Source organism: Bison bison, unplaced genomic scaffold (genome assembly GCF_000754665.1).
Source record: "Bison bison bison isolate TAMUID 2011002044 unplaced genomic scaffold, Bison_UMD1.0 scf7180017864472, whole genome shotgun sequence".
Lineage (NCBI taxonomy): Eukaryota > Metazoa > Chordata > Mammalia > Artiodactyla > Bovidae > Bison > Bison bison.
The window spans coordinates 606,930-634,914 of NW_011495033.1; the positions used below are offsets into that span (position 1 = coordinate 606,930).

General features: G+C 40.1%; 1 protein-coding gene across 3 annotated transcripts in view; it reads left to right on the plus strand.

The window, feature by feature from the left end:
• The window catches only part of METTL16 (methyltransferase like 16), a 69,370-nt gene that overhangs the window by 31,557 nt on the left and 9,828 nt on the right, over window positions 1-27,985 (plus strand). For all 3 annotated transcript variants that reach the window (XR_827156.1, XR_827157.1, XM_010861311.1), the window contains exons 6-8: window positions 1,874-2,016; window positions 20,123-20,192; window positions 20,910-20,999. Coding sequence is in view for 1 of the 3 variants with exons in the window: in XM_010861311.1 (XP_010859613.1) it covers window positions 1,874-2,016; window positions 20,123-20,192; window positions 20,910-20,999 (303 nt within the window). In the remaining 2 variants the exon portion in view is untranslated. The remainder of the gene's footprint in view (window positions 1-1,873; window positions 2,017-20,122; window positions 20,193-20,909; window positions 21,000-27,985) is intronic.

The window sequence follows — 27,985 nt, forward strand, 5'->3', positions numbered from 1 at the left end:
ATGGGGTTGCTAAGAGTCGGACACGACTGAGCGACTTCACTTTCACTTTCATGTATTGGAGAAGGAAATGGCAACCCACTCAGTGTTCTTGCCTGGAGAATCCCAGGGATGGGGGAGCCTGGTGGGCTGCCGTCTCTGAGGTCGCACAGAGTCGGACACGACAGAAGTGACTTAGCAGCAGCAGCAGTATATTCACAGAATTGTGCAACCATTATGCAATTAATTTTGGAACATTTTCATCATCCCCCCCCCAAAAAAAGCTCCACATCCATTAACAGTTACTCTTGGTTTCGTTGCAGCCCCCTTAGTCCTAGTCTACTTTCTGTTTCTGGAGTTGGCTATTTTGAACATTTCACTAAAATGGAATTATAAAATCTGTGGTCTTTTGTGGCTAACTTCTTTCGCTGAATACAGTATGTTTTCAGGGTTCACCCATATCGTACTGTGTATTAGTTTCTTTCTATTGCCGAGTAAATACTCCATTGTATGGAAATACGCCTTTTATCAATCCATTTGTTCATCAACGGACATTTGGGTTTTAGGCACTTTTTGGCTATTATGAACAAAGCTGCTGCAAGTATTCTTGTACAAGTGTTTGCAGGAACATGTTTTCACTTCTCTTAGGTATATACCTAGGAGCGGAATTACTAGGTCATCTGGTAACTGTGTGTTTAATTGTTTGAAGAACTGCCAGAATGTTTTCCACAGTGGCTGCACCATTTTTTATTATAACTAGTGTGTGGGACTTCCAGTTTGTCCACATCTTTGTCAACACTTATTATCTTCTTGGTTACAGCTGTCCTAGGAGGAATGGAGTGGTAGCTCATTGTGGTTTGAGTGTGCATATCCCTAATGGCTAATGATGTTGAACATCTTTTCATGTACTTTTTGATCATTTATGTATCTTCTTTGGATAAAGGCCTGTTCAGATCCTTTGCCCGGTTGAATTGGGCTGTTTTTCTTCTGACTGTTTTAAGAATTCTTTATTCTGTATGCAAGTCTCTTGGAGTGGGTATAGCCTTTCCCTTCTCCAGGGAATCATCCCAACCCAGGGATCGAATCCAGGTCTCCCACATTGCAGGCAGATTCTTTACCACCTGAGCCACAAGGGAAGCCCAAGAATACTGGAGTTGGTAGCCTATACCTTCTTCAGCAGATCTTCCTGACCCAGGAATTGAACCAGGGTCTCCTGCATTGCAGGCGGATTCTTTACCAAGTGAGCTATCAGGGAAGCCCCTTATTAGGTATGTTATTTGCAAATATTCTCTCCCATTCTGTGGGTTGTCTTTGTACTTTCTTGGCAATGTCCTTTGCAGCTTGGAAGTTTTTGCTTTTTTTTTTTTTTTACTTTTACCACTTTATCTGGTTTTTGTTGTTGCTTATGCTTTTGGTGTCATAGCTAAGAATCATATTTACTCCTATGTTTTCTTCTAAGTTTTATTGTTTTAGCTATTTATATTTAAAGCTGCTTTCTACTTGGATTTTTTAAAAAATATGATGTGAGGTAGGAGTGGATTAAATATTTAAAATTTAAAAGTGAAACCATACTAGAAGAAAACAAAATTCAATGTTATTATAGTCTTTGGGCGGAATATTTTCAGTATATAATACCAAGACAGAAAACGTAAAGAAAAAGTGACAGAATTGGTACATAAAAAATGTTAGTATGTTTAATCAAACCCTTTAGGGAAGGAATATTTACACGAATGTAGTTGTTTCAAATGCCGTGGTTATATGATTTTTAAATCCTAAGTCTAGCATGGTACTTGGAAATTGAAATTATGTCGAAGCATTCTTACTTAGAACTAGGTTACAGAGACCTGGTCTTAAGGTATAAAAATTTTTCATCAGAGTTTTTGTTGTTGTTGTTCAGGGAGTAAATTCTCGAAATCCTCGAAGACCCCCACCCAGTTCTGTAAATACAGGAGGAATCACAGAGATCATGGCAGAAGGAGGTGAATTAGAGTTTGTTAAAAGGATCATCCATGACAGTTTACAGCTTAAAAAAAGATTAAGGTAAGTTGGTAAGAATATTTTCCTGTGTGTAATTCAGAAAGAAACCATGTCACTTAGAGGAAATGAAATCACTTAGAGGAAATCAATCACCGTGGTCCGAAGAATTAACAGATAAAAATGGAATTGGTTGAAGGTCCTACAGTCTGCAGAGACCCTGTTTCTGAGGGTGCTGTCATGCCTCTAATTGATTTGTGTTTCCCATAATCATGTGTACTACATGGATGGAAAGGAGGAAAATACCATATGATTGTACTGCTCCCATTAGTGTGGTCCCGTGGTGGAGCAAAACTGATTCAAATATGGCTTTTGATTAGAAAACAGATGGGTTCAGCTCTGTCCTGTGAACCAGAATAAATTTGTTGCCCAGTCCTCAAAGCAATTTATGTTCTTGGAATCAGTCTCCCAAACAGTGACAGATGTGAGGACATTGAGCTGTCAGGAACTTAATCAAGGGAAACTGAGATCCCTAACCAGTTCCAGAGGAGAGTTAAGGCTGCTCCTTTTTAAAAGCTAATGATTTTGGACAATACACCTGTCATTAAGCAACGTAAGGTACTCAGAGAGAGCTATTTGTCTTGCTTGACTTCTCGCCCTGCCAAGTGTTGTTGAAATGATGGATAATGTGCTGGTTCAAACTGAAAGGACTTTCAGCCCTGGGATTTAGCTTTGTGACACAAAGAATTTTTTGAAATTGTGGTAAAATACACATAATGTAAAATTTGCCTTCGTAACCATTTTTTAAGTGTACAGTTCAGTAGCATTAAGTACATTCATATTGTTGTGCTGCTAACCTCCAGAACTCTTTTCTTTTTGTAAAACTAAAAAACTAAGAAAGTTCTGTACCTGTTAACAACTACTCCCTATTCTCTCTCTTCCCATAGTGGTTCCCCTGGCAACCACTTCTTTTCTTTCTGTCTCTTTGAATTTGACTGTTCTAGGTACCTCATATAAGTGGAATCATATATGATTTATGACTGGCATCTTTTACTTAGCAGTATGTCATCGATATGCATCCATCTTATAGCAGGTTTCAGAATTTCCTTCCTTTTTAGGGCTGGATAATATTAATATTCCTTTGTATGTATATACTGCATTTTGTTTATCCATTCATCTGTTGATGCACACTTGGGTTACTTCCATGTTTTGGCTGTCGTGGATAATGTTGCTAGGAACATGAATGTGCAAGTATTTCTTAAGACCTGACTTTGAATTCTGAGTGAATACTCAGAACTAGAATTCCTAGGGAAACCTTTTTTTTTTCTTTTGGACTTACAGGCATTTAAAGTTGTTTATTTTAGTAGAAGGCCAATTCCAAAATCAACACATACCCTGATTTGTTAAATGTGATTTTATTTAAACATGGAAGACAACTGGATTATTGGATGATCTGCCTCTCAGAAAACTGACACAATATTAAAGCCAAAGGTTAATATATTTTTACCTTAATCGATTTCTTTAACGATACTTTAGAGTGTGAGGAAGAAAGAGACTTAAATTATACTGAGTATTAAGAAGAGTGTGAGTAAGTAAATTAAACGTGAAGAAAGTAACAGCACTGAGACTCATGACAGTAGGCAAACAGGGCCATGTGGCCACTTAAGTGTCCATCAGCTTTTGAGGGAACTGGAGCCACCCAGGAAGATGGGGAAGGTCATTTTCAGGAGCCTTTTAATCGGTAAATTTCTATTATTCCCGAAGTTCCATTTGAACTACAAAAAGTATGTTGTAAAGGAATACCATTCTAAGGGAGAGAAATTGGTCAATATATTCCAAGTCTGCCTGTACCTGGCTCTGTGGCTGCCCTCAGACTGAATGAAAGGTGAATGTTTGCTGCGAAGAGTAAATTGCTGGTGCCAGATGATTAGATAGCATCACCAACTCAGTGGACATGAGTTTGAGCAAGCTTCGGGAGATGGTGAAGGACAGGGAAGCCTGGCATGCTGCAGTCCATGGGGTTGCAAAGAGTCAGACATGACTGATGGACTGAAAACAACAAATTATGTTTCTAAAGAGTCGACCATTTCAAGGTTGGTGTCATATGTGGGAAAAGTTACCAGTTACAATCCACTTAAAGAAAGGGTTCAGCAGTCTTGTCTGCTCTGTTAGGACTCAGGCAGGTTGAGAGGGAAGATAAAAGGAAGAAATGTATCAGTTCATGCCCTCTTGCATATTTTTATTGTTGACATAAAGTTTATACCACTATGAAACTCTCAAATTTTAAAATGCTGTGGAAACTGCATATTTTGAAGCTATGAAAAAATGAGAGGTTAAAAATAAGTATTTAAACTCCGCCATCTTCTTAACCCTCTTCTTGTTCCGAAAGAAGTGCAGAAATTAAGCCAAATGTGTAACATTGCGGAGTGAAATAAGTTGTACTTGTTGGACTGGCCTCCAGTGGTGGCTCTCCAGGTGCCTCACTTGAGCCACGCTCGGCAGCAACTGCAGTTTTGTATCTGAAGGAATTTTGCAGTTGGGAGGCCCTTGGGAGAGAAGGTTATCCAGCCTCTTAGTTGTACAGGTTAGAAATCTGGGCCCTAGATCTTCTAATTCTGCTCTCATCCTCTTTCCACCACCCCATGCAGCCGCTATAGCCCAGCCTGCAGTTAGACTTCTAAGTGCACAGCCTTTTCTTTACTGTTGAGATATAATTGACATATTGTCATTATTAGACAGCCTTTTTATCATTGATGAAGATTTACAAGTGCTTGTCATCTTTACCTTTCATTCTTTGTGCCTGCGACTTGAGCTTACTTAATAGCATTTTCCTTTTTAGAGACTCACTCACCTAACCTAAATAAATCAGCAGACTTCTTTATCAAACGCCTCGTGGCCTGGGTTCCACTCTTACTACTGACTGTAGCTGACACCCTTTATGACAGTGATTCTCTGATTTTTCCAGGAACCAGAGTTACGAAGTTCCAACTTAATGCTGGTTTAACTCCCCATTTTTGCTTTTTCCTTTCCATCTGCTGCCCCCTGCCAGATGGTGGGGACTTCGTGGATGTGGGTAAAATCCACATATCTGGTGATCATCACCAGGTGCTGGGTAATAAATTTAACAATCTGGGCCTTTTGAAATGTGGTTCTTTGATTTTTAAAAGTTGTTTTCTCATTGATAAAGTGAAATAATGATAGCTACATCATGCCTTATAGGGTAGTCATATAATTAAATAAGTATATATTTGATGTAATTATAATAATAGTAGTAAATAATAATAATGAATAGTAAATAGGGTAATTTTAACTCTTGTCCTTTTTAGCGATCCAGCAGATTTAACTGCTGTGGTCTGCTATATTAAACGAAAACATTAAAAGTACTTTGTTACTCTATTCTAACGTGGAGCCAGCCTCCTTTTCTGGTTTTAAAAACTGGATGCTAGTGTAGTTACATGGAGAAGGCAATGGCACCCCACTCCAGCACTCTTGCCTGGAAAATCCCATGGATGGAGGAGCCTGGTAGTCTGTAGTCCATGGGGTCGCTAAGAGTTGGACACGACTGAGCGACTTCACTTTCATGCATTGGAGAAGGAGATGGCAACCCACTCCAGTGTTCTTGCCTGGAGAATCCCAGGGACGGGGGAGCCTGGTGGGCTTCCATCTCTGGGGTCGCACAGAGTTGGACACGACTGAAGCGACTTAGCAGCAGCAGCAGTGTGGTTACAAGGTGCTATAAGTGGTAGTTGCAAGGAACAACTGTAAATTTCATAACTGAGCTTTTAGTTAATTTTCCAACTGATAGACTGTTTGGTTCTACTGCAAACTTTCTACACACTTGCCTTTATAAAAGGGTAAACCACTTCATTTTCCTTATCTGTAAGTTGGGATAATACCTTTTATGGTATTAAATGTTAAAAGAACATGGAGACAGCTCAAGCAACATATGGGACAGTATAGTGCAAGGTTAGGGTGAATAATGATGATAATGGATTGTAACACATTGAATAAGGTAAACAAATGAAGTACATAAGGGATAAAGGGGAAGCTCTTTATTACATTAGAATGCCAACTAATGTAGAAAGAATAATCAAGTTAGAGAAATCACCATTTTGCAGTCATTATAGTAATTGATTCGTGGAGGAGTCAACAATGGAGAATTTGTAGAGAAGGTATTTTTCATAGTTTCAAAGTACTTCCCTAATCACAAAGCATTTCTCAATTACAAAGAAATATATAGTAACTTTATAGTGGAGAGATTGCGGGGTACCACCTTGACCAGATGAACACCTCGTGATACAAGTTGCCTCGAAGGACACACAACATCTCTGTGTTCTTCCGGCCCCAAATGTTTAACCTGAATCTGACTAAGGAAATTTCAGACATACCAAACTTGACAGATTTTGTAAGACAATTTTTCAAAAATATTAAGGTCATGAAAGTTAAAAAAAAAAAAAAGACTGCAGAACTGTTCCAGATTGAAAGAGACTAAAGAGACTTGACACGTAAATGAAATGCATGATCCTAGATTGGATCTTACATCAGGGGAGAAAATTGACATGAAGGATGTTATTGGGATAATTGGTGAAATTTGAGTGTGGACCATATTCCAGATAATAGTACTGTATGAGTGTTAAGTTTTTGCAATTTGATCATTGTTCTGTGGTTATAAGAGAGAATGCCCTTGTTTTTAAAATGTACATGCCAAAATATTTAAGGTTAGGGGCATGATTATGTCTGTAGCTAACCCTCAAATGGTTTAGAAAAAACACAGAGCAAGCAAGTGGGGGAAAGTGCAGTGAATCGGGATGAACAGTATGCTAGAATTATTTGTGCTAATCTTGCAGTTCCTGTACGTTTGAAATAATTTCAAAATAATTTTTCTTGAAACCTGCTGTCCCAAAATAATTACTAAATGCTGTAATGAGTGGAGTGCTACTTTCATCATTAAAATAGTGTAATGGGTTCAAAGTCTCTTGGGTAGCTAGATCGTCCTTTTTTTTTTTCTACTTAAATTTTGATTAGTTGTCACAAGATGCCTGTTGAGAGTAGTTAGGATCTAATGGGCAGACATTTTTTTTAAAAGTGAAGCTTAGGAAGAGTTTGCATGCCACAACTAAAGATCCTGTGTGTTGCAACTAAGACTTGACACAGCCAAATAAATAATTTTTTGTTTTTTAAGTGAAGCTAAGGGACTTCCTGGCAGGCCAGTGGTTAAGACATCATGCTTCCACTCACTGCAGGGGGTGCAGGTTTGATCCCTGGTTGGGGATGTTCTTCATGCCACACCATGCAGCCTGAAAGGAAAAACAAAAAGATTCATGATACAGTATTTAGGTTACAGTTCAGTTCAGTTCAGTTCACTCAGTCGTGTCTGACTCTTTGTAACTCCATTGACTGCATCATGCCAGGCTTCCCTGTCTATTGCCAACTCCCGGAGTTTGCTCAAACTCATGTTCATTGAGTCAGTGATGCCATCCAACCATCTCATTCTCTCTTGTCCTCTTTTCCTCCTGCCTTTAATCTTTCCCAGCATCAAGGTGTTTTCTAATGGGTCAGTTCTTTGCATCAGGTGGCCAGAGTATTGGAGTTTCAGCTTTAGCATCAGTCCTTCCAATGAATATTCAGAATTGATTGCCTTCAAGATTGACTGGTTTGATCTCCTTCCAGTCCAAGGGACTCTCAAGAAGTCTTCTCCAACACCACAGTTCAAAAACATCAGTTCTTCGGCGCTCAGCTTTCTTTATAGTCCAACTCTCACATCCATACATGGCTACTGAAAAAACCATAGCTTTGACTAGATGGACCTTTGTTGGCAAAGTAATGTCTCTGCTTTTTAATATGCTGTCTAGGTTTGTCATAGCTTTTCTTCCAAGGAGCAAGGATCTTTTAATTTCATGGCTGCAGTCACCATCTGCATTGACTTTGGAGCCAAGAAAATAAAATCTGTCACTGTTTCTGTTGTTTCCCCATGTATTTGCCATTTACTGATAGGACCACATGCCATGATCTTTGTTTTTTGAGTGTTGAGTTTTAAGCCAACTTTTTTACTCTCCTCTTTCACTTTCATCAAGAGGCTCTTCAGTTCTTCGCTTTCTGCCCTAAGGGTGGTGTCATCTCCGTATCTGTTCAGTTCATTTGCTCAGTTGTGTCCGACTCTGCGACCCCATGAATCACAGCACTCCAGGCCTTCCTGTCCATCACCGACTCCCAGAGTTTACTCAAACTCATGTCCATCAAGTCGGTAATGCCATCCAGCCATCTCATCCTCTGTTGTCCCCTTCTCCTCCTGCCCCCAATCCCTCCCAGCATCAGGGTCTTTTCCAATGAGTCAGCTCTTTGCATGAGGTGGCCAAAGTATTGGAGTTTCAGCTTTAGCATCAGTCCTTCCAAAGGACACCCAGGACTGATCTCCTTTAGAATGGACTGGTTGGCTCTCCTTGCAGTCCAAGGGACTCTCAAGAGTCTTCTCCCACACCACAGTTCAAAAGCATCAGTTCTTTGGTGCTCAGCTTTCCTTATAGTCCAACTCTTACATCCATACATGACCACTGGAAAAACCATAGCCTTGACTAGATGGACCTTTGTTGGCAAAGTAATGTCTCTGCTTTTTAATATGCTGTCTAGGTTGGTCATAACTTTCCTTCCAAGGAGTAAGCGTCTTTTAATTTCATGGCTGCAATCACCATCTGCAGTGATTTTGGAGGCCCCCAAAATAAAGTCTGACACTGTTTCCACTGTTTCCCCATCTATTTGCCATGAAGTGATGGGACCAGATGCCATGATCTTCATTTTCTGAATGTTGAGCTTTAAGCCAACTTTTTCACTCTCCACTTTCACTTTCATCAAGAGGCTTTTTAGTTCCTCTTCACTTTCTGCTATAAGGGTGGTGTCATCTGTATATCTGAGGTTATTGCTGTTTCTCCCAGCAGTCTTGATTCCAGCTTGTGCTTCTTCCAGCCCAGCATTTCTCATGATGTACTCTGCATGTAAGTTAAATAAGCAGGGTGGCAATATACAGCCTTGATGTACTCCTTTCCTGATTTGGAACCAGTCCATTGTTCCATATCTAGTTCTGACTGTTGCTTCTTGACCTGCATATGGATTTCTCAGAGGCAGGTCAGGTGCTCTGGTATTCCCATCTCTTTCAGAATTTTCCATAGTTTGTTGTGATCCACACAGTCAAAAGCTTTGGTGTAGTCAATAAAGCAGAAGTAGGTTTTTTTTCTGGAACTCTCTTGCTTTTTCTATGATTCAACGGATATTGGCAATTTGATCTCTGGTTCCTTTGCCTTTTCTAAATCCAGCTTGAACATCTGGAAATTCTCAGTTCACATTTTGTTGAAGCCTGGCTTGGAGAATTTTGAGCATTACTTTGGTAGTGCATAAGATGAGTACAGTTTTGTGGTAGTTTGAGCATTCTTTAGCATTGCCTTCCTTTGGGATTAGGATGAAAACTGACCTTTTCCAGTCCTGTGGCCACTGCTGAGTTTTCCAAATTTGTTGGCATATTGAGTGCAGCACTTTCACAGCATCATCTTTTAGGATTTGAAATAGCTCAACTGGAATTCCATCAGCTCCAGTAGCTTTGTTCGTAGTGATGCTCTCTAAGGCCCACTTGACTTCACATTCCAGGATGTCTGGTTCTAGGTGAGTGATCACAGCATTGTTGTTACCTGGGTGGGTCATTATGATCTTTTTTGTATAGTTCTGTGTATTCTTGTATTCATAGTGTATTCATAGTAGAGAGTTCTGACAAAGCATGGTCCACTGGAGAAGGGAATGGCAAACCACTTCAGTATTCTTGCCTTGAGAACCCCATTTATGTTACAGTAAGGGTTAAAAGAAATATAAACTCTGCCAAGCCTATGTTAAGTACCAATGACATATGACAAGCCTTTTCAAGTGTGTTAGTTGCTCAGCCATGTCTGACTCTTTGCGACCCCCAAGATTATAGCCTGCTGGGTTCCTCTGTCTATCGAATTCTCCAGGGAAGAATACTAGAATGGGTTCCCATTCCCTTCTCCAGGGATCTTCCCAACCCAGGGATCGAACCTGCATCTCCTGTGTCTCCTGCATTGGCAGGCAGATTCTTTACCATCTTAGCCCCCAGGGAAGTTCTTTGAGCCTTAATTGTCTAAATATTTGCTTCCTTTCATCAGCTGAGGAGGTTTGTAACATCTTTCTTTTGTCTCTGTTGTTGAACTTTTCTTGGCTTCTGGTGATTCTCATCTCATGTCTCAAGGACATGGATGCAACTAGAGAGTACTTCAACTAAGTGAAGTAAGTCAGTCAGAAAAACAAATCCCGTATGCTGTCACTTGCATGTGAAATCTAAAATATGGCACAGGTGAGCGTGTTTACAAACAGAAACAGACGACAGACAGAGAACAGGATGGTGGTTGTCACGGGGGAGGCGGGTGGAGGAGGGATGGAGTCGGAGTTTCGGGATAGTAGATACCAACAGTTACAAAGCGGATAAATGACAAAATACCACTACATAGCACAGGAAACTATATTCAATATCCTGGGATAAACCACAATGAAAATGGTATAAAAAAGAATGTATATATGTATATAACTGAGTCACTTTGCTGTACAGCAGAAATTAAGACATTGTAAATCAACTATATTCAATGAAAAAAATTTTTTAATCTGTTCAGGAATGCTAATTTTAAAGGAAAGGTGTGAATCAACTGTTACTGTGTGAGCACGAATTGCTTTTAATTTCTCCATCTTACTCCTAACTTACCAAAGGCTTTTAATTCCTGCTTAATGATTTCTCCATTTATATACTGTCTTCTTAAAGGGACCATATTTTTTTTCTTCCAAACCTTGTAAAGCTGCCAAATGAAATAGATTAGGCTCTAAGTAAATTTACCCAGGTTTGTTTAAAGTAGTTTAGGTAGAACAACTATTTATTTGTGTTTTCAAATCTGGAAAAGGATTGATGATAAAAAAATAAGGATTGTTATCTGTTCTTGAACCCATAAACAATAAAAACAAATAAAGTACTGGTTAATGTATAAATGTATAATGTATAAATGTATAAAGCAGTATAATAGTATTTGTCATGCTTCTATAATTAAGATTTTCATTCATATTACTTAATGTAATGTGAACCATATGAAATTGCCAATCTTCAACCATTTTCAACTTATAAAAAAAAAAAAGACAATTTATAGTTTTAACCTGGCATGTGATTTTAGAGGCTCTTAAATCCACTTGAGTTTTAGTGACTATAAAATTCACTTTCATAGTAGCTACTTTCAGAGAAGGCAGTGGCAACCCACTCCAGTACTCTTGCCTGGAAAATCCCATGGACAGAGGAGCCTGGTAGGCTGCAGTCCATGGGGTCGTGAAGAGTCGGACACGACTAAGCGACTTCACTTTCACTTCTCACTTTCATGTATTGGAGAAGGAAATGGCAACCCACTCCAGTGTTCTTGCCTGGAGAATCCCAGGGACGGGAGAGCCTGGTGGGCTGCTGTCTATGGGGTTGCACAGAGTCGGACACGACTGAAGCGACTTAGCAGCAGCAGTAGCTGCTTTGCATATAAACAAGTAAATGTTGAATGTGTATCCCCTTAGTCTGAAATTTCTCTAAAAGTAATGTGCAGTTGGATGAACTTCAAATGACACAGGAGTAATTACGATGCTTGGTGAAAAAAGGAGGATACAGATTATGTATTGCTAGTGTAACTAATGGAGAAGCCAGTGGCACCCCACTCCAGTACTCTTGCCTGGAAAATCCCATGGACGGAGGAGCCTGGTGGGCTGCAGTCCATGGGGTCGCTGAGGGTCGGACACGACTGAGCGACTTCACTTTCACTTTTCACTTTCATGCATTGGAGAAGGAAATGGCAACCCACTCCAGTGTTCTTGCCTGGAGAATCCCAGGGATGGGGGAGCCTGGTGGGCTGCCGTCTGTGGGGTCGCACAGAGTCGGACACGACTGAAGCGACTTAGCAGCAGCAGCAGCAATGTAACTAAGCTGTGTTATAAAGCAAGAAATATGCAGAGCATTACTGCATTGTTTACTAGTCTTAATGTCTAAAGATACAAGCTAGATCATATTTAAGTTTGTATATTTAAATAAGCTTTATTGAGGTATAACTTGCATATGGTTACTTTCTCCAATTCAAGTGTATGATTTGATGCATCTTGACAAATATATATATCACCACCACCACAGTTAAGATATAAAACATTTCCATCACCATAAAAAAGTTCCCTAGTGGCCTTTGCAGTCTCTTCCTACCCTACCCAACCTCTAGTGATCATTGGTTTTTCTACCACAGTAGTTTTGCCTGTTCTAGACTTTTAAATAATTGGATTTTTGTGTCTTGCTTTGTATTGTAAATATTTAAAATTTTCTATGTATTATTAGGTTTTGACTGCCCTCGCTAGGGGAGATTGCCCCTCCCTGGGCTCACCAATTCTTAGATACAGCAAAGGACCCAGCCTGAGTGAGCCTTGGATCTGCAAGGCAGATAGATCCCTACTCTATCTGCCCCCTCAGCCCAGGAAGCCATCTTCCTTTGCCTGATCATCCCAGGGCCGGATGCTAGGTGCCTGGGGACCCCTTCACAGCCCAGAGCCCTTGGCGGTTATTCACACTAGTTGATCCTAAACTGTACCCCATGCCTTGCCTTGCCCGTCCTGAGGAAACCCCACTAGCGACCGTGGCGTAAGCACTCCCCTCTGTCGTCTGCTTCCTGACCACCCTGGTGTCTTCCCCATGTGACCCTGCATGGCGATTTCTGCTTGTAGGATTTGTTAGTACAATAAACTGTTTTTCTGAGGCTGTTTCCTCATTACTGTAAATGACCCAATGCAAAACAGGCTTTCATGTAACATGTATTGTATCCGTAGTGTCTCCCTTTGTATTGCTTAGTATGCCATTGTGTGAATCTACCAGAATTGGTTAATCCACTCACCAATTGATGGACATTTGGACCCTTTTCAGGTTTTGGCTAGTATGGATAACACCACTATAAACATTTGCAAACAAGTCTGCGTGGACTTAAGTTTTCCTCTATCTTGAGTAAATACCTGGGATTAGATTCCTGAGTCAGGTTGCCAGGCTGTTCTCAAGTGGCTGTGTTGTTTCCCATTCTCACCAGCCATGTATGAGAGTTCCAGCAGGACTCCATTTGATGTTGCCATTTCTTTAAAATGTATGCATTCTATTGGTTTTATAGTGATACCTTGTTCTAGTTTTAAGTTGCATTTTCCTGATGACCAGTGATGCTAGGCATCTTTGCATGTGCTTGTTGGTCATTCCTGTCCCTCTCTTTTGTGTTAGACTTTATATATATATATATATATTTTTTTTTTTTTATGGATTCAAGTTGATTTACAATGTGTTAATTTCGGGTGTACATAGATTATTTCTTAGAGTAGTTTAAGGTACAACAAAATTGAGGGGAAATTACAGAGAGTTCCCATATACCTCCCCCACAATCAGTATCCCTCACCAGAGTGGGACATTTGTTAAAATTGATGAGCCTACTCCGACACTTCGTTACCACCCAGAGTCCATTGTTTACATTCGGATTTATCCTGGGTGTTGTATATTCTGTGAGTTTGGACACATGTATATTCATCATTATAATATACATAATATTTCTACTGCCTTAAAAAATCCTCTGTGCTCTACCTGTTCACCCATCCTTCCCAACTACTGATCTTTTACCATCTCTATAGTTTTGCCTTTTCCAGAATGCCATATAGTTGGAATCGTACACTATGTAGCATTTTCTGGTTGTCTTCTTTAACTTCAGATCAGATCAGATCATCTGCTCAGTCGTGTCGGACTCTTTGCGACCCCATGAATCACAGCACGCCAGGCCTCCCTCTCCATCACCAACTCCTGGAGTTCTCTCAGACTCATGTCCATCGAGTCAGTGATGCCATCCAGCCATCTCATCTTCTGTCGTCCCCTTCTCCTCCTGCCCCCAATCCCTCCCAGCATCAGAGTCTTTTCCAATGAGTCAACTCTTTGCATGAGGTGGCCAAAGTACTGGAGTTTCAGATTTAGCATCATTCCTTCCAAAGAAATCCCAGGGCTGATCTCCTTCAGAATGGACTGGTTGGATCTCCTTGTAGTCCAAGGGACTCTCAAGAGTCTTCTCCAACACCACAGGTCAAAAGCATCAATTCTTCGGCGCTCAGCCTTCTTCACAGTCCAACTCTCACATCCATACATGACCACAGGAAAAACCATAGCCTTGACTAGACGGACCTTTGTTGGCAAAGTAATGTCTCTGCTTTTGAATTCTTCATGTCTTTTCATGGCTTAACAGCTCATTTCTTTTTAGTGCTGAATAATATTACATTGTCTGAACATACCACAGTTTATTTATCCATTCACCTGCTGAAGGGCATCTTGATTGCTTCCAAGTTTTGACAGTTACGAACAAAGCTGCTATAGACATCAGTGTGCGTATCTTTGTGCGGACATAAGTTTTCAGCTTCTTTGAATAAATGCCAAGGAGCACGATTGCTGGATCACATGGTAAGAGTATATTTGGAAGACTCCCAAAGTGGCTTGACCTTTTTTGTCTTTGAACTGACAGAATGAGAGTTTCTGTTGCCCTGCACACTCACCAGCATTTGGTGTTGTCCGTGTTCTGGATTTTTGCCATTCTGATAGGTGTGCAGGGGTATCTCATTAGTTTCTGCTTCCTTGATGACATATGATATGGAGCGTCTTTTCAAATGCCTGTTTATCATCTGTATTTCTTCTTTGATTGGTATCTTGTTAGGGTCTTTGGCTCATTTTAAAATCAGATTGGTTGTTTTCATATTGTTGATTTATAAGTGTTCTTTGTATATTTCAGATAACAGATAGGTGTTCTGTATTTTCTCCCAGTCTGTGACTTGTCTTTTCACACTCTTGACATATCTTTCACAAAGTTTAATGACATCCAGATTGTCAATTATTTCTTTCACGGATCCTCCCTTTGGTGTGGTATCTAAATCATTGTTACTGCCAAATCCAAGGTCATCTAGATTTTCTCTTATATTATCTTCTAGGTTTTATGTTTTACATTTAGGTCTGTGATCCATTTTGAGTTAATTTTTGTAAATGATACAAGGTTTGTGTATAGTTTTGGGTTTGGGGGGTTTTTTTGCATATGATGTCCAATTCCAGCACCACTTGTTGAAAAGATTATCTTTGCACCTTTTTATTTCTGATATTAGGAATCTGTGTCCTCTCTTTTTATTTTTTCCTTTCTCCTTAGCCTGGCTAGAGGCTTATTGAATTTATTGATCTTTTTAAAGGACCAACTTTTGACATAATTGATTTTTCTCTATCTATTTCCTGATTTCAATTTTTATTATTTCTTCTGTTTGCTTTGGATTTAATTTACTCTTTTAGCTTCCTGAGGTAGAAGCTTAGATGATTGATTTTAGATTTTTCTTTTCTAATGTATTCATTCAGTGCTATAAATTTCCCTGTAAGCACTGCTTTCACTACACAAACTTTAACAAATTGTATTTTTGTTTTCATTTAGTTCAAAATGCTGTTTAATTTCTCTTGAGATAGCTTCTTTGACCCATGTGTTATATATAAATGTATTATTTAATCTCCAAGTACTTGGGGATTTTCTAGCTCTCTTTCTGTTACTGAGTTCAAGTTTAATTCCCTTGTGGACTAAGAGCAGATGTTGTATGATTTTTATTCCTTTAAACTTTGTTAAGATGTATTTTATGGCTCAGAGCAGTCTATCTTGGTGAATATTCTGTGTGATCTTGAGAAGATGAATAGTTTATGTATGTCAGTTATATCCAATTGATTGATGGTGTTGTTGAGTTCAGCTATGTCTTGTCTTATTTTTGCCAGCCAGATCTGTGCGTTCTGATAGAGGGTTATTGAAATTTCCATCTCTAAAAGAAGGTTCATCTGTTTCTTCTTGCAGCTCTATCAGTTTTTGCCTCATGTAGCTTGATGCTCTGTTAAGTACAAACACATTAAGGATTGTTATGTCTTCTTGGAGAACTGTCCCCATTTTAGCTTAGAATAATGCCCCTCTTTATTCTTGATAACTTGTCTTGCTCTGAAGTCAGCTGTGTCTGAAACAAGTATTTCACTTCTCTCTCTTCTTGCTTGCATAGTTTCTTAACACAAGTTGGATGTAATTCTTATTTATAGGTAGGGTGTATCTTTTTCTGACTTCTTTGAGGATTTTTTTTAATCTTTGATTTTATTAAAAGTCATACACCTAGGTGCAGTTTCTGAATATTTTTTTCTGCTCAGTGTTCTGTTAGCTTTCTGGATCTGTGGTTCAGTATCTAACTGAATTAATTTGGGGAAATTCTCAGTCATTATTGTTTCAGATATTTCTTCTGTTCTTTTTTCTTTCTTTTCCTTCTAGATTTCCATTACACAGATTTTACATCTTTTGTAGTTGTCCCACAGTTCCTGAATATTATATTCTGGTGGTTGGTTTTTTTTCTCTCTCTGTTTTTCACTTTTGGCAGTTTCTATTGAGGTATCCCCAGACTAAAGTCTTTCCTCAGCTGTCTCTAATCTACTAATCAGCCCATCAAAGGTGTTGTTCCTTTCCATTATAGCGTTTTTGATCTTTTTCATTTTTCTTTGGTTCTTAGAATCTCCTTCTCTCTGCTTACATTACGCATCTGTTCTTGCATGCTGTCTACTTTAGCCATTAGGGCCCTTAGCATCTTAATCATTGTTATTATATTCCTAGTTTGATAACACCCAATATCCTTGTCATGTCTGGTTCTGATGGTTTCTCTGCCTGTCAGACTGTTGGTTTTTTTTTTTCTTTTTGCCTTTTAGTGTGTCTTATAATTAAAATAGGAAGACATGATGTACTTGGTCAAAGGAACTGCTCTTACAGGTCTTTAGTAATGCCATGGTAAGGTGTGGAGGAGGGGAAGCATTCTATAGTCCCCTGAGTAGGTTTTAGCCCTTCAGTGATCCCATCCCTCTGGGTTGTGATCTACACACATGCTTCTCAGTTTTTTCCCCTGCTTTGGTGGGAAAGGATGCCTAGAGTATGCTGGAGTTGGATGATATCCCTCCTCTGGGTCAGTCAGGCTCTGATAAAACCCCAAGAGGTCAGGCTCTGGCTAATTGGTTTCTCCTGGGGGCAGACTTTTTTAAGAACAGGATGCCCTAGTCTAATTCAAAATGGTTCCTTTTCCTCTCCCCCAGCCAGAAGCGTAAGGGAATTTTTCCTTTTACTCACTGTAAGAACCTGATCAAGCTCCCAGATAATATATATAAAAGCATGGCGTCGCTGATGAGTGGGCACCCCTGGAGTTTTTATTTCTCAGACTCGTCAATGCTGAGTCTCTGGCAAGTTGTCAGTTTCAGTGCAGGTTTCTCTACCTCAGCACTGGTGGTTCCCGTGGAGATGTTTGCTGGTGGGTTTCTGCTTTAGTAAGTTGTTGCTTCTTTGTATTTGTCTGCCTGTCTCCAATTTTAGAGGCCCTATGAGTACTTCTGTTATGGATTTAAGAAGAGTTTGTTCAGCTCTTGTTTAGACAAAGTGGTGACTTACTGCTTCTTACATGGCTTATGGGATCTTAGTTCCCCAACCAAGGATTGAACCTTGGGCCCTTGGCAGTGAGAGCATGGAGTCCTAACCACTGGACCACCAGGGAGTTCTCCTTTCTGTCCTTTAAAGTTGTTGTTCTGTTGTCTTCTGGTTTGCATTATTTCTGATGAGAGGTTGATATTAAATATTTATGTTTATCTTTCTTCTTTTGAACAAAAAGTCTCTACTCACCCCCGGATTTTAAGATTTCCTTTTTGTCTCTGATTTTTGGTACTTTGATTATGAAGTGCCTTAGTATGGTTTGGTTTGGTTTAATTTTTATTTTATATTTTATAGTTGATTAACAGTGTTGTGTTAGTTTCATGTGTGCAGCAAAGAGATTCCATTATAGATATCAATTCTTTTTAAATTCTTTTCCCATTTAGGTTGTTACAGAGTATTGAGCAAAGGTCTTTGTGCTATACGGTGGGTCCTTGTTGGTTATGTATTTTAAATATATAATATGGTTTTATTTTATGTTTCTAATGTGGGAAGTTCATTGAACTTATATATGTTTATAGTTTTTATCCGTTTGGGAAAAATTTTGATCTTTTTTTTCAAATACTTTTTGTCCCCCTTTTGTCTCTTTTCTGAAACTCAAATTATGTGTACAGTTTGATACTGTCCCATTGGTCACTGGTGCTGTGTTATTTTTTTCAACTTTTCTTTTTCTCCCTCTCTGTGTTTTATTTCAGATTTTTTTTTTTTTTGCTGTGTCTTCAGGTTCATACATCTTTTCTTTTGCAGAATCTAATATGCTGTTAATCCAATCCAGTGAATTTTTTATTTGAGATATTGTAATTTTCATGTCTTATAGTTCCATTTGGTTAGTTTTTATACCTTCCCTCTTTGCCTCATCATGTCTATGTTTTGTTATGGGACATATTTCTAAATAGCTGTTTTGATGTCCTCATCTACTAATTCCATCATCATCTTATTTCTTCGTCTGTTTCTAATGATTGATTTTTAAATCCTGATTATGAGTCATTTTCCTGCTTCTTTAATATCTGGTAGTTTTTGACTAAATGCTGGACATTGTGTATCTGATGTGTGGGGGTGCTCTGTTTCTTTGTAGTCCTTTAATGAGTTTTGGACTTTGTTTTATTGCTTGCTTAGATTACTTGTGACCAGTTGGATCCTTTTTCAGGTCTTGTTTTTATAAGCTTTATTAGTGCAGATACAGAACAGCCTCTCGCCCCCTTAAAAGCAGCATCCTTTTCAGGATTCTGCTACTTGCCGCTTTTTTTAACAAGGGCTTTCTGCTGTAGATAGTAGAACCACAAACTAGCTGTCTAACCACAAAACTGAAGTCCTCGCTGTCTGGAATCCAGTTGTTGCAGCTTACTGTTTTCTGAGAATTCTTTCCCCAGCCTCCACTCCCACACACAGATCGTTATTCTGCAGAATATTCCAGGGAACTCCTCTGCAGACGTCCAGAATTCTCTCCCTGTGCAGCTCCTTCTTCTCTTCTTTTTTGCTCTTCAAATTCTTACTGCCTCAGCCTCTCTGAGCTCCAGTCTGTCTCAACAATTCAGCAGGATTTTGGGGTTCTATTTTAGTTTCCTTTCCCTGCATTGCAGCTTGGAAATTTCCTCCAGGCAGTAAGCTCTGGCAGTTGTGGGGCTCACCTTGTTTTTCTCTCTGAGATGATAGGTCTTCACTGCAGTTGTCCAGTTTTGAAAAATTGTTTCATATATTTTGTCCAGTTTCCTTTTGGCAATTTTTTTACTAATTAATCTGTCATAGCCTGAAGCAGAAATTCCGTATAAATTTTATACTTTGCAAACTTTTTAGAATAATCAGAAGAGATAAAATCTGTCCTTTTATGTTTAACCAGTTCGCTTCATCTTCATACTCCCTCTCTTGGGTTTGTATTTGCTATAGAGAAAACTGATTTCATGTTCTGTTGAAACTTTAGTGCAGTATGTATTCTTAAGTTATTTGCAGGTGAGTGCATATCTCAAAGTACAGGTCATGCTAGATTTTACAGTTTGTCTTAATATGTTGTAAGGGGGTGTGTATCCTTGTTTTTGTTATTTATTAACTAATTTCTGTCCCAGAGCTGAATGGCCTTCATTCTGGGCATTATAAGTGATACCCCTCTCTCCTTCTACATACATAAAGCACTGAAATAATTGGAGAAACTAAGTGACTTTTGTTTAAGTTGCTATGGGCATGTTTTCCTTCTCTAGATTTATTCTCCGTCTAAATACATTATATCAGATCAGATCAGTCGCTCAGTCGTGTCCAACTCTTTGTGACCCCATGAATCACAGCACGCCAGGCCTCCCTGTCCATCACCAACTCCCGGAGTTCACTCAGACTCACGTCCATCGAGTCAGTGATGCCATCCAGCCATCTCATCCTCTGTCATCCCCTTCTCTTGCCCCCAATCCCTCCCAGCATCAGTCTTTTCCAATGAGTCAACTCTTTGCATGAGGTGGCCAAAGTATATACAATTCTTGTTTTTGTCACTTGTAACTTGACTCAGTATTTGTTTGCTATTCTTCTCATCTTGTTGGCTTGAGTAATGCTTGGTTTAAAAATGTAACCACATAAACAGTGTTTGACTTGGCTGCTTTTTTTTTTCCCCCCAGATGGTATAGCTGTATGCTGGGAAAGAAATGCAGCCTGGCTCCTCTGAAGGAAGAACTTCGCATACAAGGGGTAAGGCTTTGTCATTACTATTCCAGTGTGACCACTTTTGATGGTACTTGAAGTATAGAATTTTCGTGTATACCAAAAAACCCTGAATGTGTTTTTTGTTTATTTTTGCTTGCCCATTGCTTGTTTAGTTTTTTTAATGATGTAATTTTGGGGCTAATAGGGACTTTTTGCAAATCATTAAAATAAGGCCTTTTTTTTTTTTTTTTTAAGGCCTAAAATGGAGACTACATAGCTATGTCTAGCCAGGCTTTGCAGGCTCTCTTTCCTAAAAAAAGAAAACAAAAGAACGTTTGAATCGTTTTACCAGTAGTTCTCTGAAGGGCTGCGTTTTGAGTGTTTCATATATCTAACCTCGAAGCTGGAACTATAAATCGTCTCTCATGTTTCATGGGAGGAAGAAAGCCTACAACTTTGTTGAGATGGCTGGACGGCATCACTGATGCAGTGAACATGAACTTGGGCAAACTCCAGGAGATGGTGAGGGACAGAGGGGCCTGGTGTGCTGCAGTCCATGGGGTCGCAAAGAGTCGGACGCGACTGGGCGACTGAACAACGATTGAGTCACTGGTTATTAGGCAGCTGGGCATAGCTGTTTTTGGATGGTAGTGTTTGTTAACTGATAAAAAGAAAGACCAACCTATAATTTAAAATGAGGCAGCAGCCAGAAACATATTAGTAGAACTAACAGAATGATTCGATGCTGTTTTTTGGTTTCAGGTTCCTAAAGTCACCTATACTGAGTTCTGCCAGGGTCGGACAATGAGATGGGCTTTGGCTTGGAGTTTTTATGATGACGTAACAGTACCAGTAAGTTGAGACCTTCCTTTAGCTTTGCTGAAACCCAGTACATGGTGGGTTTTACTAGGTCATAAATCAACTAAATCTGTACTGTCTTGTTTCCCTGAAGTTTGCCCCAAATGCTTACATCACAATGGAGAGGTTGTGAACCAGGCACAGTCCTGGAAGGCTGTCTGTGGTGACCATAAAACCTTTCTCTCTGAATCTGTGCAACTCAGTGATTCTGAATCAGCAAATGTAAATGAGTTGGAAATGCATCTTTTAGCAATTAAAAAATTCAAATACAAACGCCTTGTGGGTATGATTTTTCTGTTGGACATTCCTGAAGAATTGAAATTGAAGTCTGTTTTCTTTTATCACTGCTGTTTTCCTAGAGTAGCTGTCTCCTAGGGTTCCTGTGGATGTAGAAATTGCCATTTGGGATTGCGGGCTTTTGATGTGTAAAACTCAAGAGATCATTCGAGTAAAGGGTCCTGTCTTGACTTTCAGATGAGCACTGGAATATTGATGAGTTTTGAAGCTGGGTGATATAGTTCATTATCCTATTTTGTCTCCTTTGCATGTGCTTGACCGTGAACATTCTTCTGTAATTTTATGATCCACAAAATTCTCATTGTCCTCTGTGGTTGCTGCTATATGCAAAAGAAAAATGTTTTTGAACTGGTTAGCTGGAATAATTTTTCTAGGCTACGTAAGAGGTGGTAACAGAATAGCGTCTGTTTGTTCTCACTTTTCCCCTGCAAGAAGGATTGACTTCTGGTTGCCTGGAGCGGTCTGCCTTACCGTTCATGCACTCGTTGCTCAGCTTGAGCTGCCCCTGCCCACAGTATTTATGGAGGCCTCATACCTGGGCTTGTTCACCGTCTCCAGTCCCCTGTCTACACCATAGGCTTGTCCTGGGTGCTCCTCTCCCAAGGTCTTGGCCACGCTTTGTCTCCAGAGTCTCTCTTAAGTGTTGCTGTAACTGTGAGCCTCTTTCCTTCTCCTGTAGGGCAGAGGAGTAGAGATGTGCGCAAGTATGAGGGGACCGTTTGCAGGTGTTTCTGAATACATGAGCTCAGATTTGAAACTGAGCCTTCCTTTCCTGTACTCTGCAGCTAGGTGTGCTGCTGGATTGAAATAAGTTGTCCCAGTCAAGTCTGAATGGCCTGTGTGATGGAAGCCCAGACTTGCCTCTGTGCCATGCAGTAGGGTGTCCAGAGGTTAGTGTTTGAAATACTCACTGATTACCAAAGATGGTTGTGCTTTTTTTGACCTCCCTGAGGGATTATCCTTTCTGTCATCCTCTAAATAAGAATACCAGGGTTTTCCCAACAAATGGTTAAAATTGTTAGTAATGCCTCAGCTTATCCCTATGCAGACGCTAACAGCTGCAGGAAAATGGAGCTGCACCTGTTTCCGAGTGCTTTCTGTTGAACCTGCTTTCCGCACTTGTTGGCACCACAGGCAGAAGAGCTGATAATGAGCTCTGGCACCCTCCAGGCCATCTCAGGGACCAGCGACACCCTTGCCCTCTTGGATTAACAGCTATTTCAGATCAGAGTATCAAAGAGCACTGTGTTTCTGTGGTAGTAAAACCAGCTTACTTTGAAAGGGAATCAGCTAAGCCTTCCTCCCTCCCTCCCTGTCTTTTAGGTCATCCTTGAGGCCTGTTCATAGCTTTAGCCATGAAAGACTGCCTCTTGCTTAAGGGCCCCAGGCTTCTGCCACGCCAGAGTACTCATCCCTCCACACCACTGCCCCCAACCCAAAGCTGTTAATAATGCATCCCCAAGTGTTCCATTAGGTGCACTTAAACTGCTACAGGGAAAACGGCAATTTCTGATTTGTGGTAACCCAGCAACAGTTTCTTAGCACTGGTGCCCTCGATCAGCAGCTGCTTTCCCAGGGGTCCCAGGGCACTCGGGAGGGCTTCAGTGGGCTGCCCTCTTGGTTCTCCTTCTCGCTACTTGGACCTCTCCCTACTCCCTGCTTTTTGAAGTGGTCACCTCATTCTCTCTTCTTGCTCCTGCGGGCTATGGCGGGGAGGGAGGAGCATGCTGCTTTAGGTGAGGAGAGGAAGCCAAGGACTGGAGCTGGTTAAGCAGAAACATTGACCTACTTCCCCGCCCCACCCCCATTCCCGCCTTTTTAGGGTAAATGTGCAAGTTACTATGGCAACTTCTGTTTTCACTTATCTCAGGCCTACTGGCTTGCTTCTGTTGGTGCTGAATGCTGAAAAATTCTAATTTGCTGCTGATTCAAGTGCCCACACTAAGCCCATTCCTCTTGTCTGGATTTATTTTAACAGCCAAAAGACGAGTCCTAGTGTTGATAAAATTGTGTCTGTTCATTTCCGACTGATGACAAATATAAGGAAGCATATCATAAGGACTGTTCCTTACAGAATTTTAACAAGCCGCTTAGAATGCCTCTTTGTCCGAACTTCTCGCATTGCTCAACGCATTATTTTAGCTTTGCTTTGCTTTCAGGTGTTTGACACTTGTTAAAAGAAAAAGGGGAAATAATGTGACTCTAATAAATGGTATGTACTCTTGGTCTGAGCATTGCCCAGGAACTCTGGTTTTAAAAAATGAGCCCCCTCTGTTCAACACATTTCCTCTGAGCCTGGGTCTTTCTTGTCCAGGGAGTCATAACTAGAGGGCTTTCTGGAGAACAGATGGAGGGAAGGGGTCAAATTAATTAGGTAGCCTTGTTAGTGTCAGAATGGGGTTCTTCTGACAGTGTTCCACTTCCTAGTCCACATGTACTCAAACTAATTCCAGATAGAGGAGGGATTCCGTGTAGGTGCTCAGGGGATGACACTTGGAGACAGGTATCAGGGTGGTACTTCAGGGCTCTCTCTCATTTTAGAGATCTCATCAGCAGATCTCTGGTCTGCTTTTGTCAGTATTATGTGTTGATTTTATTTATTGAGAGGATTCTCCTGTTAAGACATGGTTAGAGGGGATTCTCTGGCAGTCCAATGTTTAGGACTCTGCGTTTTCACTGCTAAGGGTGCCGGTTCAGTCCCCTGTTGGGGAACTAAGATCCCATAAGCTGCTCAGTGTGGCAAAGGGCAGGGGGAGGAAGGACATGGTTTGAAAACCAGTACTATACCAGACTATAAATTATGCTCTAAAACAGATGTGATGGTTAGGGATCTGAGCTATTTAGCAAAACCAAAGTTAAGGTTCCTTCTCTTGTTACTTTTCTTACTGTGACATTCATTGTGATAATACCAAAGAAATAAGATAGCATTTCCTATCGCTTACAATGATTAGCTTTACGAAAGAGAAGTATGGATACGAAAGTTCATATGAGTGAGTACTGAAATGAATGGTAGGAACCAGAATGGTGGAGAATTAGGCCATTCAGAAAAGAAAATAGTTCAGTCTGGGAGGACTTCATGGAGGAGGAATTGTCAATGTCTGACTCATAGTTGGTGCATAGAGTATTTGTTGAGTGTTAAAAGGAATATGATGTAGAACTTCTACTAAGGAACAGCATTGCAAGCATAATGTTAATCGGTATAGTAGATTTCAAGCACCAGAGATAGTCTTTGTTGCGATGTGAATGCTTCACACACATTATGTTATTTTATTCAAACCTGACAATAATCAAGTGGGTGGTATTATCCCCACTTTTTAGATGACGAAATTGGAGACTCTAAAAAATCAGGTTGAAGCCTTGCTTAGTCTGATTTCACAGCCTAAGCTCTAAGTCACTGTGCTGCCCAAGGACTGCCCTTGGTTCCATTCTAACCAGGTATTACCTACTCAGCAGCCACCTTTCATGTAACGGTCACCTGGGTTCATCCTGAGCTCGCCTTTCAAAGAAAGGATGGCTCCTCAGTGGCTCCTTGTTCCTCCCAAATCTGTTTTTGACTTCCCTTCCATCCTAATCACTCCCTGTTTTCCTGATTGTGCTGCCTTCTATGGCATTAGAAGTTACACAGTCTTCTTATGATGCCAGGGTCATTGCTGACTGTCATTACAGCCTTTGGTCACAGCCCTTTCTCTGTCTGATCCTTTCTGTGGACTTCCCTTCACTGCAGCCCAGCTCAATTCTAACTTCTGCATAAAGCCTTCTTAACCAATTCCTTCTTAACCATGCAGCCTATAGAAATCTCTCTGGACCTATCTTTATATATATTTATTTGTCTGTGCTGGTCTTAATTGCAGTATGCAGGATCTTTAGTTGCAGCTTTCAGGCTCTTAGTTGCTGCGTGTGGGATCTAGTTCCCCGACCAGTGATCGAACCGTGGCCCCCTGCGTTGGCAGCACAGAGCCTTAGCTGCTGGACCACCAGGGACGCCCCTGGATTTATCTCTTTCAGTCATTTGTATTCTGCATGAACTTACTTCTGACATAGTTTGTTCTGTTATTTTGTTTAACAGTGGCATGGTGGATTACCCTAAAACTATTGCCGAGTGTATAGAAACTGTCTAGGTTGAGCAGGTTACTTCTCTAAGTTTTTGTTTCTTCATCTGTAAGCTGGGGGTTACTGATAGTACCCACCACTTCAGGTTTTGAGAATTAAATGTATATAACACAGTGCCTGATACATATAGTAGGTGCTCAGTAAAATGTATTGTGTTATCATTCCCCACCGTTCCCTCTCACCACCTCTGTCTGATGTCCCAGTGATGTTGAGCTGCCCTGATGATTCTAAAGCAAATCTTAGAGTGTATTATTTCATCTATAACTATTTTCATATTTATTTACAAAAGGTGTTTCATTTTACTTTGTGTTTTTAGGGATTGCCTTTTTTGTATGTGCTATTTAGTTTTGTTTGGTAATTGTAAAAGATACTCATACGTGGTTTCAAAATCAAATCTCAAAAAGGATACTATTAGAAGTCTAGCTTCATTCTCTTGTCTCTTTCACCCCAATCAATTCCTGTTCTCCTTGGGTTACTATTTAAACGATTTTCTAATTTATCCTCCCATTGTTTTTAGTGGGGTTGGTTGTTTTAATATAAGAAAATACACAGTTATAGCCACCTACTTTCTTAGATAGGTAGTAGCATTCTACGTAAACTTTTTCCCCCTTTTTTTTTTTACTTTGTATTGTTTTTCCATATATCTAGGAATGATTACAGGACATTTTAAAAACAGCAACCAGTCAGATTAGATAACAATAGAAATGCCACTGGCTGTTAATAAAGAAGCCACACTTTTAGAGAGCAAAATACTTAGTCCACTTCATGGCATCAGAGCTGATACATGTATGAAAAAGGCAAGATGATCTGACTGTCCATCCCAGCGCACTTCTTGTGTGTATTCCAGCCAGGTGTCAGTGTTGGCCCCTTGGCTTTATTTTTCCATAAATAGTAGCCTGTGCTGAATAACAGCTCACAGACACTCGGCTTGTTCCTGGAGGATCTGGAGCGGTAGCCATTCAGAATGTGGCAGAGCAGGGAAGACCCGCATGTGGTGGGCAGGAGCACGCCTTTCCCCTCAAGACCATCCTGGAAGCTGCTCTGTTTTATTAAGGAGGCTGTGGCTTCATGCCAGCAGATCTTAGTGAATGACCCTCTTCTTGTCCTGCAGATATGAGGTAGATCTGTGTTCTACTTTAGCCGTAGTTAGCAGCAGAGCTTCAGCAGAATGCGAATGCTATACAGATTTGTATCAGGTTACACCTGATTGGAAAGTCTTCTGACTGGTTGCACCACTGAGGTCTAGAAATTAAAGGAAGAGTGAAGATTTAAGCAGTTTAAAGACAGCTCTTAAGACTCCACTCTCCCAGCGCACAGGGCCTGGGTTTGAGCCCTGGTCAGGGAACTGGATCCCACATGTGTAACTAAGAATCGCATGTGACAACTAAAACGTGTGCAGCCAAATAAATACTTTAAAAGAGGAAAAAAGACAGCTCTGTTAGGTAAAGCATATTTTTAAAATGTAAGAACTGTTTTTGTCCAATTCATGGTTTCAGTGTGGTAACACTTGGAGCTCCTCCCATATTGATGATTATTCATTGAATCCTTACAGTGTAAAAGATACAAAGCCTGTGTTCTCTGCAGAATTTACAACTCCCCACCAAACTTTCACATTGTAATTTCAGCTGGGTGATACAGTAGTTCATCTTCGAACCCAAAATCAGTTGTAAATTCACCTTCTAGTTTTTTACATTAAACTAAATTAACCATTATTGATTTTTTAAAATTATGCTTTAAAATGTTAAATTGTTACTTTGTCTTCTAAACTGTGACAGTTTGAGTATAGCACTCTTCATTGAAAATATTTGTGGTTTGAGATTTAGCAAATTAAGATAATCTCAGTTGGGGAAAAACAGCTTCTATTTACTAGTGTTGTGACAGGGTATAAAATAACCTGCTGTTGAACCTATGGGGTTGAATTTAACTATTAATTTATTAGGACCTGCTCCTGTATTTTACTCTGGTCCTGCCTACTGAGAATTTTCAGTATGAGCAAGAAAGGATGAGGAATGATTGCTATAAGCCAGACTTAAGTTAATCTTTAATCATTTAAAAGCTTTTAGAGTTTCTAAAGTATAAATTATCTGTCTCTTGAGTGCTTACCCAGTTTCTGTAATAAAACTAGGGAATCCTCTGGTGGTCCAGCAGTTAGGAATCTGCGCTTTCACTGCCGAAGGTGCAGGTTCAGTTCCTGGATCGGGGACTAAGATCGCTAAGCTGTGTGACATGGCCAAGAGTAAAACTAACTCCTGAGAATGTGTGTGTGAGAGAGTGAAAAGAACTCACTAAAGGTCTTCAGAAATACCAGATTTGTTGATTGACTGTTATATATGGTACATTGGAGCCAGGATGCAAGGTAAAGGAGCCATATATGAGATGGAGAAGTTTTCATTTTTGTTCTGGTGTAACAAGGCAGCAAGCTGTCTGTTTTGCTGTTTCTGAAAGTGGGTCCTTGAGAGAGCTCTTGTTAAGTTTGATGAGGGTGCATTTCTCTCCTTTAAGTTCTAGAAAAGCCCATTCTTACTTTTGGAGGAGAATATTGCAGGAAATGACAGACGCAGCAATATCTTCAC